Raw genomic sequence first — 10223 nt, 5'->3', positions numbered from 1 at the left:
GAGGGGGGCTAGGATGAAATTTTAAAAAAATAGACAGGACAGGAGTTTTGAGTAATTAAAAAGGCAGGATGAGACACTTGCAAAAAAAAAGTCAGAATGACAATTTATGTAAACAAAAGTCGGGATAAACTATAAAAAAAAAAGCAGGACCGGATAAATTGAAAAATAAAAAGGCAGGACAGAGATTACAACTAAAAAAAAAAGCAGGACAAAATTTTTCATCCTAGCCCCCCCCCCCCCCCCCCTAAAAATCAAATGGTAGCTCCCTTACAGGCTCCTCACTTGGGACAGGCACATACATTACTAATGTGGCGGGGTTAAACATGTTAGCGATATCCCAACCCTCCCCTAACCTGGGACAGTGGTATAACAGTACAACATAAAAAACTATAAAAATCAGTTGAAAAAGGCTTAACTTATCAGATAGACAAAAAATACAAGTGGACGTGGGCGGGTACTTATACATCCCGACACAAAAAGACACAATGAACTATTTTCTATTCGGTTAATTTTTACTCATACATGTATAGGCTATATTACAATTTCCTTTAAGGAGACAACCGTACGAATCAATACTAAGAAAATTCTTTTAATGATCCACTGATCGAGTGTTCTTTTATTAGGAGAATATTTCATGTTTAACTCTTCAAGCAATATACTATTTATATGTATCTATCTAAAGATTTGTCCCTTTAATTTCTTACTTTTCTCGTCACCTAGTTCCCGCCCAACTCTCAATTCCCTCTAATGTAACTCCTTGCACTCATTCACATGCATCTCTCCAGAATCGTGTCTACCCACTGGCATCTTGCAGGTTGTACATGTAGTTAGTGTATGACATGTTGAGAAAGACCGACGGTCATACAACGGTATACCATAATTACACAGGCGTATTAAGGTATAGAGGACATTTTTTTCTGAGACAAGTGCCTGTGCATAATTAGTCCCGTATAAAAACACAGTATGCAGACTAGGTATTGGTTGAATGACGACAGACAGACGTTCATACAACGATAATTTTAAAACCATGTTTATAATGTAAATATCCTTATGGAGAACCAATCATGTACCGTATCGGGCAACATCATAAGACGTATAAGGTATAGAACCACTTTAATATTCAGGCCCGGTAGGACAAAAAGAAGTGAATATTTTAAACAAAATAGTTCCAACGCATAGCTGCATCTTTGTCAATAGGGAGAATATTTGATTATTCTGGCATCAAAGGAAACCATGTGAGCTAAGGATCACTGTGGAACCCTTGTTGAAAGTTTTATTTGAATAATCAAAAAGTAGAGGAAATTTTAATAGGCGGTCAAATTGAGAATGGAAATGGGAATGTGTCAAAGAGACGACAAGATCACAGAACAAACAACAGCAGAAGGTCACCAATAGGTCTTCAACGCAGCAAGAAATTCCCGCACCCAGAGGCCGTCACAGGCCTTCAGTTATAATGGGCGTCACAGTACACAAGAAACTAAAATTAAAAATAATACAAGACCATTATCAAAGGCCAGATGCTCCTGACTACAGAATAGATATAGGAAGATGTGGTGTGAGTGCCAATGAGACAACTCTCCATCCAAATAACAATTTAAAAATTAAACCATTATAGGTTAAAGTACGGCCTTCAACACGGAGCCTTGGCTCACACCGAACAACAAGCTATAAAGGGCCCCAAAATTACTAGTGTAAAACCATTCAAACGGGAAAACCAACGGTCTAATCTATATAAACAAAACGAGAAACGAGAAACACGTATATATTACATAAACAAACGACAACTACTGTACATCAGATTCCTGACTTAGGACAGGTGCAAACATTTGCAGCGGGATTAAACGTTTTAATGGGCACAAACCTTCTCCCTTTTTCTGAAACAATAGCATAACATCACAACATATAAAAACATACGATAAAATATCAATTAGCAGACTTAACTCAATCAAAAAACGTATGATTAAGTCTGCATGTTGAGCTATATTTACGAATGATGTCCTTGTACCGATGATAAAATTTATTAAATGTTTTGTCTAGTTTGCTATATCAAAAACCCTGGTGTAATAATTTGGGCACATATGGCCTGTTATTCAGATAAGAAGTTCCTGATTTTGTACTATCAAACTTAAAGGAACCAGTATGCAATTAAAGGTATTTTTATTTTTTCAATATAAGTCAATATAAGATTAGTTTTGTCATGAAATAACTGCCACTTTATTTAAACTTATAACAAGGCAAAGTAGCCACTAATGCTTGAAATTGTAGATTTTAACATAGGAAGCAATGTGGTATGAATTAGTGGTTTTATACCATAAATATCAAAATAAAATGAATATGAACATAGACATAGAATCATATTTAAAACAGTGTGGTCCTGGCCATTGATTGACGACCTAAATTATCCCATTGACCATATTATAAAACATGCATTTTTTGTGTAAAAAAAATAAAGTGAAAAGTATCAGCAATGGGGTACAGTATGAAGCTTTGATTGTTGAGGTCGGTTTTATTAAAAAAAAAAGTAGATGTCAAATATTTTAACAGGAAATAAAAGAACCAGAAATATAGTTTCTCATTTTGTAGTATTTCTCCCCATGAGCAGTGCACAGCCGCGAGGAATTTTATATCACACCAATGCAGAGGTCATCCAGAACTAGCTTCAGATATTATGAGATTATCTCCTCATGACTAATGAACAACAGCAAGGGTTTGACATCCTACTGCGCAAGATTCACCAAAGAACGGTGTTTTCAAATATGACAATTGCAACCTATAGAATCCTATTATCTGTCTTTTTTTGTTGGTTCATGATCGTTAAATTAAGAATGATGTTGTCTTCCTAGTCCTGTTCCAATTACTTTCCTGTTAAAATAGAATTGACAAAATCAATGCAAAATTTAATAATAAAATCTTTAATTGCGAAACAACCAAAAACAATTTTGGTTATAGCAAATACAAAACAAACGTAGGAAAAACTCGACAATGATAATATACATGTTAAAAAAGTTATTGGTCTTCTTTTCTCTGTAACGCTTCGTCACAAACTTGTAATTCATTTAAAGAACAACATGATACATGTATTTTAATATGTTTTTACTTTGAATATCACAGTATAAACTTTAATAAACAAGATAATTGATATATTTCAGACTATTTTACCTATTTAAAAACAAAACAAGACATGAAGTATCTTTCGCACTCAAAACCTTTTCAAAATAACATTGAAACAAAATGCACTTATATTGAAACACATTTGAGAGCAGCCGCGGTCTAAATAAAGCTATTAAATTTGTTTAACTAGCATTCTTGAAATGCTTGGTATTTCTACGTTATGTATACAGAGCTCTTAATTACTCTTTCTTTAAAAATTATTACTACTCCAGAATATTTTTAATTCTGTCATACATAAAAATTAACAATTTAATATTTCATTGTTCTTTGAGTTAAATAACTTTTACCAGTATTATGTTAGTGCTAATCATTATAATTATAAGCCATCTAATGTATTTTATATCTGTATACCTGAAATAAGAATCCAACCTGTCGTTCGTTTAACCGATGACCCTGCATGTTGTGTCGTTACTGGTCCCCTGGTTATTGGGTCTGCTGCTCAATTAAAAAAATATATATATTATCAATCCAGAACATCATTTCAAAACACAATTTCTTTCAGAACTACATTTAAAGTTAATTTACGTCCCATTCTTCTCCACTCAGGCCTTACATATAAAAAAGAACACGTGGTATGATTGCCAATGAGACAACTCTCCACAAGAGACCAAACAGACACAGAAATTAACAACTGAAGGTCACCATACGGCCTTCAACAACGAGCAAAGCGCATACCACACACATATATATATATATATATATAGTTAGCTATAAAAAGCCCCAAAATGACAATGTAAAACAATTCAAACGGTCTTATTTATTTTAAAAAAAAATGAACGAAAAACAAATATATAACATACTAGTAAACAAACGTCAACCACTGAATTACAAGCTCCTGACTTGGGACAGGCACATACATACATAATGTGGCGGGGTTAAACATGTTAGCGGGATCCCAACCCTCCACCTAACCTGGGACAGTGGTATAACAGTGCTACTTAAGAACGAACTATAAAAATCAGTTGAAAAAGGCTTAACTCATCAGATGGACAAAATTACAAGTGGACCGTGGCCGGGTACTTGTACATCCCAACAACAAAAAGACAAAAGGAACATATATGAGAGTACTCGCAGATAACCGACAGCTAGTTTAAAGCCACTAACAACTAATAAAAAATCGTGCATCTAAGACTTAATTATCAATACTAAGTTATAACAATTTGTTTAACACTTCTCTAAGCTTGGATAAGGTAACTAAAGATTGACAGACAATTTTATCTTAACCCTTAAACTTCCTACAATCCTCTTATGCTAGCGAAAATATGTCATTTATTATTTTGTTTATAATAGTAATAATCAGGACAGAAAGCTGTCATCTTGTATCATTTATTGGTGTTTATTACAATATCCTTTTTATGAATATCTAAATTAGGTTCCACGTGGTTGGTTCCTTTTTTACAGCTTATTTCGTTACATGTATATGTTTCGAAAGAAGGCTGAACGTTTCATGGTGTAATGCACGACAAAGGCTTTACTCTCAAACTGAGCCGGGTGTATTATTTTTAATTTCTTATAGAGTTATACATATGATGACTGAATAAATAGTCATCGATAAATCTTACGGGGCGATGGATCATATAATTATAATTCAGTACACTACAATATTTAATATATAACAAGTCTAAAAGGGTACAACATCACCAAACAAGAATGTGTCCCCAGTACACGGATGTCCCACTCGCACTATCATTTTCTATGTTCAGAGGACCGTGAAATTTGGGTCAGAACTTTAATTTGAAATTAAAATTAGAAAGATCATATAAGGAAAGGAACATGAATACTAAGTTTCATGTTGATTGGAATTCAACTTCATTAAAAACTACCTCGACCAAAAACTTTAACCTGAAACTGGACAGACGAACGAACGAACGGACGAACATACGCACAGACCAGAAAACATAATGCGTAGGTGGGGCATAAAACACAATAAAACATACAATATGTTAGACATTTCGGATAACAAATATCCTTCCTGGGTAATAGCACGATGTGAAATGCATCATGTCAATGTATTCAAATTAAGACACTTTCAAAATCTTGAAATTTATACAATTAAAGCGAACATCACAGAAATTTCCAAACACGGCACAAATACTACACAGATATGTCAAAATAAAAATAGTTATTTGCGATGAGAACTGGCACAACTCTAAATTTACAAAGGTGGTAACAGTTGAAATGTTAAAATAACTCCGTGGAAATACTGTCCCAACAAACAGTCATGATCGACCTCAGCTGGTATATTAATATTTAAAATATGACAACAGTAGAGCAATGACAACAGAGACTGCGTATTTAAACATCCCAAATATATAGTATATTTGATGATAAGAAAAATGGGTAATAATTTTTTACTAAGGAAAAGTAATTGAATGTGGTTCCGTATTTACACATCCCTGCCAACTGTATTTAAAACTAGTATAATTCAAAAATTCATGAAAAGTGAAAGAGTCAAGTACGGAAGCTGGAGTTACTGGAACAAGTGATGGCAGGACAATCAGTGATGGTAGAGAAAATGAGTGACTCTTCTATGTTTTTTCATAAATGCCCCCGGGGGAAACCGAGCAAGTCTATCGGGCTTTGACCAATCCTCGTTGTGATCTATGATGGTGATGGTAAGTTTTTTTAGATCAGCTTTGGCGTGATTGTTATTTGATTTTGCCATGTGATTTTGGACTTTCCGGATTTATTTTCCTCTAAGTTCAGTATTGTTGTGATTTTACTTTTTGTTACCACATGACTTGCACCATCCTGTAGTTGAACAGCTTTTATTAGAGAAGACGGCAGCTCTAACAAATAAGTCTTTTAGACTTGCTGGTCTCCGAAAAGCTAAGACAGAAGGATCGGGAAAGATTTTGGATAATTTTGGGTGATTGGCAATATTTTGCCAATTGGCACGGATCAAACGTGAAAGTTTAGTAAAGGCGGGGTTGTATGTTAAAACAAATAGAACTTTTTTGCTGCGCCTCTTCTTTTTGTACTGTAACAGGTCATTGCGGCTGTTATTGTTAGCACGCGCAAACCCCTTATCTATGTCCCATTTCTTCAAACCTCGTTTGGTTAAAATTCCGCGAAGTTCCTGTAACCGCTGACGAACAGCCTCCTCAGAGGAGCAAATCCGCTTTACTCTAAGAGCTTGACTGTACGGGATACTTTTTGTACAGTGTTTGGGGTAAAAGCTTTGGGGAGAAAGTTACGGATATTTGTCTGTAGGTTCACCGTAGAGGTCTGTTGATATGACATCGTCCTTTAATATAGATGTAGTTGTGTCTAAGAAAGATATCTTAGAGTCGGATATTTCATATGCAAATTTAATTGACTGGTGGGCGTTGTTTGCATGTCTGATAAAAGCATCCATTTTTTGTCGGGATTCAATCCAGTTCATATATATACGCGTATAGTACTTAAAATATGTAAAAAGGTGTTAGCGTTCAACACAAGCCAGTGTTTTAAAATTTTGTCTAGCTCGAAATCAAAATGATTACAAATTGAGTTGAGACGTCGATTTATATTCGATGTTTGAGGTTCTTTCCGAGTCATGCCTCATCTACAACTACTGTATTGCAACATCATAGATTGTGGTGTACTTTTACATATAATTGTTTGTTTGTCGATATTATGTTAATATACTTGTATTAAATTCATCTTACTTGGAACATGTATCCATTTTGAAGCTGTTGTTGCCCTTGAGGAACTAGCACCTTCTGTTGGTAATGTAGTCGTTGCTTTTGAACCTAGTAATATAAAAGCACGATGATATTAGAAACGGAAAGAAATATTTTTGCAGAACGCATATGAAATCACAGATTAAAAAACACTAGATGACATAAATTGAGTTTTTGCTATTCATCAACAAAGAAAAAGTTTGATACCAAAAGAAGAAAATATAATTTGGAAATATAATATCTACGTGTCAACATCCTCATATAATACACTGCTTAATTTGTTCAGGTCAAATTCTCCTGAAAAAAATCCCGAGAACATATATTCTTATATCTGCATTATAGAAGTATTATACCTTATATGGCTGTTATTACGATACTATAATTGCATGTAGAAGTATATATGTAGTACATGTCCATGGTGAACACATGCTGCAATACCCTATAGGGATTTTAATCCATCGATACGATTACTTCGTTTTGTTTTAAATATACCTTTATAACTATCTCCACACAAACTATGCAAGCTATACGAGAACTGTGTACACATGACCAAGTTGTTTTCTCCACAAAAGCATTGGTTAACCCCATCTGGTGAAGCAAATGACGCGCCAACTTTATATTCCTTTCCGCCATAGTTGCAGTTTCCTGATGAAAAAGAAAACATATCAAAAGTTTGTAGTTCAGTAAACATTTCTGTACTGACATTATTTATAATAAACATATCTTAAATTGTCCGTTTATAGATTTAGAAGTTAGAAACAAAGGTTTCAACTCCCTCAAGAAAATTTGACCCATTGGCAAGATGAATTTGGCTATATATTTATAGGTCCTTTTTTGCCATAAAGTGTTTCGCCGACTATTATACAGATCTAGTGTTTCTGAAGAAGGTACATACATAAAAGCGTTTTGGAAGCGCGAAAATTATCATTTGTTAAATTGCTTTCCTATTTTCAAGTATAATTGAAAGTATTGATTACAAGTCCTAAACATAATGAAAATACTTATTAACTATATACATATTCTATACCGTGACAAAAGTCTTTACAGATACTTTGCTCATTTGACTTCGGATGTTGACAACTTGGTGTGGCACAGGTCCATTCCTTACACACTGTACTGGTACCATGTGACACACAGATACGGGTAATACTATATTTAATAATATCGTTTCCAGTGTATTGTTTGCAATCATTAAGGACTGTAAAAAAACCAATCATACTCAAAAGGTTACAATAAATTAAATTTTGAAAACGAAAACAAAACTATCTTTTAAAATCATACAGTTAGAGCTAATGAAAAAACTGTGAAAAAAGTATCTATCGCTACATATATTTATAAAAAAACGTACAAGTAAGAATGACTTCTGTCTTCTTGTAGACTTGTGTGTTTTAAAAAACTGAAATTATAATAACTTTTCACCTACTTCATGACGATGTTGTCCTTTGCATATGTTTTATCTTCATTAAATCGGCATATTTCAACTTAAAATCATAAAACCATCACATTTTGAAAAAAAAACAAACGAAAAAGCAAACTGATTGTATTTTGATAGAAAAAAATGTTTTACAACACATTGAAATAATGTGAACGAAAATAAATAGAAAGCGTTCTTTATATTATAGATACCTTCTATTGATGACGTTGATGTTGTCAACCGCGGCGTGGGTGTTAATGTATTCGATCTCGTCGTTGTTGTGTGTGATGTGGATAATACCGTACCAAGTCTCGTGGTTGAAAAGACATTATCAGTATATTGCTCTTTCTTTGTATTGCAAAGATGTTCTAAGGTCAGGTACTGGTGAGTACAAAATATCACATTGTTTTCACCACACCAACATGTATCTTGACCATACGGTGATGGGAATGGCTTTCCTTGTATGTGTTCTTTCCCGCCATAATTGCAGGTTCCTGGTATTGAAATAAAATGGCATGATTCTAGCTAACCGACTTAAGAATGTTTGCTACTTTGTTCCAAAGAAATAAGCTTTTTTATATACTGTAATAAATTGATAGTTTATAAATAAAGAAACTAAACAAACAGAACAATATGAAGGGTCCATGTGCTTGTTTTCGAGAAATAAACCATAAATTTGACGGAAACTATTTCTCGCTAAATCTTTCATATACTAGTATTTAAAATTGGCAACTTTTTACTTTCCAAAATTAAGAAAAAATGAAGATTATGTAAGTTTTTTTCAAAATGTTTTTTTTTAAAACAATATTTTATAAAATTATGAAAAGAAAAGAAGTCTGAAATGTCATCTTCTAAAACCTTGGAATGAAAAAGATTACAAGAATTTTTAGATTCAAGATGTTTGTTTCGTATCATTTAATAGACAAAAAACGAAATAAACCGATAGTCAGACTCGTGAAATGATGCTTACCTTTACAATATAAACCACACTCCACAAACTGGTTCACCTCTGGGTTGCTACAGGTTGGTTTTGCACATGTCCATTCCTTGCATAATGTATCTGTTCCTTCTGATAGACAAAGTCTGCCTATACCACAGATTTTCTGGATGGTTTCATTTTCCTTGTAACGGGTACATTGCTCTCTCAAAATAAGGAGATCACCTGAGAAATATTTTTATTTTAGTGTTCACAATACAAAACAAGTTTGAATCTTATTCAATATTTATTCGATTAAAAGAGGATAAATTCATGATGATGATCATATGCCTGTTATAATTCAGGAAAACAGCGATTCTTTTGCTTTGTTACATGTATATCTTTATGTTTTGTCTTCAGGAATATTAGTGGTAATGGCAGGGTTTTTTTTCTAGTCGCAGCTAAATGTTCTTACATTTTTTCAGACCTGAGGCGATTTAGAAGTTGACTTACACTTTAGCGGAATTATTTGCAGTACATCCATGTCCAGTGTATAACATTGGGACTTGGATTGGCATCATACGGGTCAGGAAATGTTTAATTTCCTAATGTTCAGTGGCAAATATTTCAAGCATTTCAGTACCTCTCAATTTATCAAATTTTTAATAGTCCAGCTGCATTTCCTACGGTACCGTTTGTTATTGAAACACATATAGTTCATGGGCACACTTATTATCGTTCTGGAACTAAACTCTGCAATCATATCAGTGGTTGATAAATTTGAGTTATCGTTTTTATTTTACTGGCATACGAGTTTGCATCATTATTTAAGAGCGTATTTCTTTCTAACCAAAATCTTGTAAACGTTTGTGGCGTTTGTTGTTGTTTTCTAGACGCTACAGAAGTAGAACAAATACATCTTATAATTAGTGTTTACTGACTCTGTTTGAACTTTCAATAATGCATGCACATGTTGTTGATAAACAGACTTTTTACAAACATAGAAACTAATACATCGTTTATTAAGGTTGGAGTTAGAAACAAACGTATCGTTTGT

At 33.6% G+C, this 10223-nt stretch overlaps 1 protein-coding gene across 1 annotated transcript; it reads right to left on the bottom strand.

Moving 5' to 3' along the window:
• Nucleotides 1-2493: 2493 nt before the first annotated feature.
• Nucleotides 2494-9710, bottom strand: LOC134716924 (uncharacterized). The gene is made up of 8 exons (XM_063579943.1): nucleotides 9680-9710; nucleotides 9221-9412; nucleotides 8463-8744; nucleotides 7864-8034; nucleotides 7329-7481; nucleotides 6822-6905; nucleotides 3523-3606; nucleotides 2494-2862 (listed from the first exon to the last, which is right to left on the bottom strand). Exons 1-8 carry the CDS (start codon nucleotides 9708-9710, stop codon nucleotides 2855-2857), a joined length of 1005 nt encoding a protein of 334 aa, XP_063436013.1. The 3' UTR covers nucleotides 2494-2854.
• Between the last annotated feature and the right edge of the window lie 513 nt (nucleotides 9711-10223).

The sequence above is a fragment of the Mytilus trossulus genome, chromosome 4 (genome assembly GCF_036588685.1).
Source record: "Mytilus trossulus isolate FHL-02 chromosome 4, PNRI_Mtr1.1.1.hap1, whole genome shotgun sequence".
NCBI classification, from domain to species: domain Eukaryota; kingdom Metazoa; phylum Mollusca; class Bivalvia; order Mytilida; family Mytilidae; genus Mytilus; species Mytilus trossulus.
Note: the sequence above shows the minus strand (reverse complement) of the source record. Positions and strands in the feature narration are given on the sequence as shown.

Bases quoted from the DNA above. Each gene is read 5' to 3' on its own strand.
- LOC134716924 (XM_063579943.1), bottom strand. From the start codon at position 9,710: ATGGATGTACTGCAAATAATTCCGCTAAAGT. The intron at 8,745-9,220 runs GTAAGCATCATT...TTTCAATACCAG, and splicing joins GTGTGGTTTATATTGTAAAG to GAACCTGCAATTATGGCGGG. The intron at 3,607-6,821 runs GTAAGATGAATT...TTAATTGAGCAG, and splicing joins AAAATGGATACATGTTCCAA to CAGACCCAATAACCAGGGGA.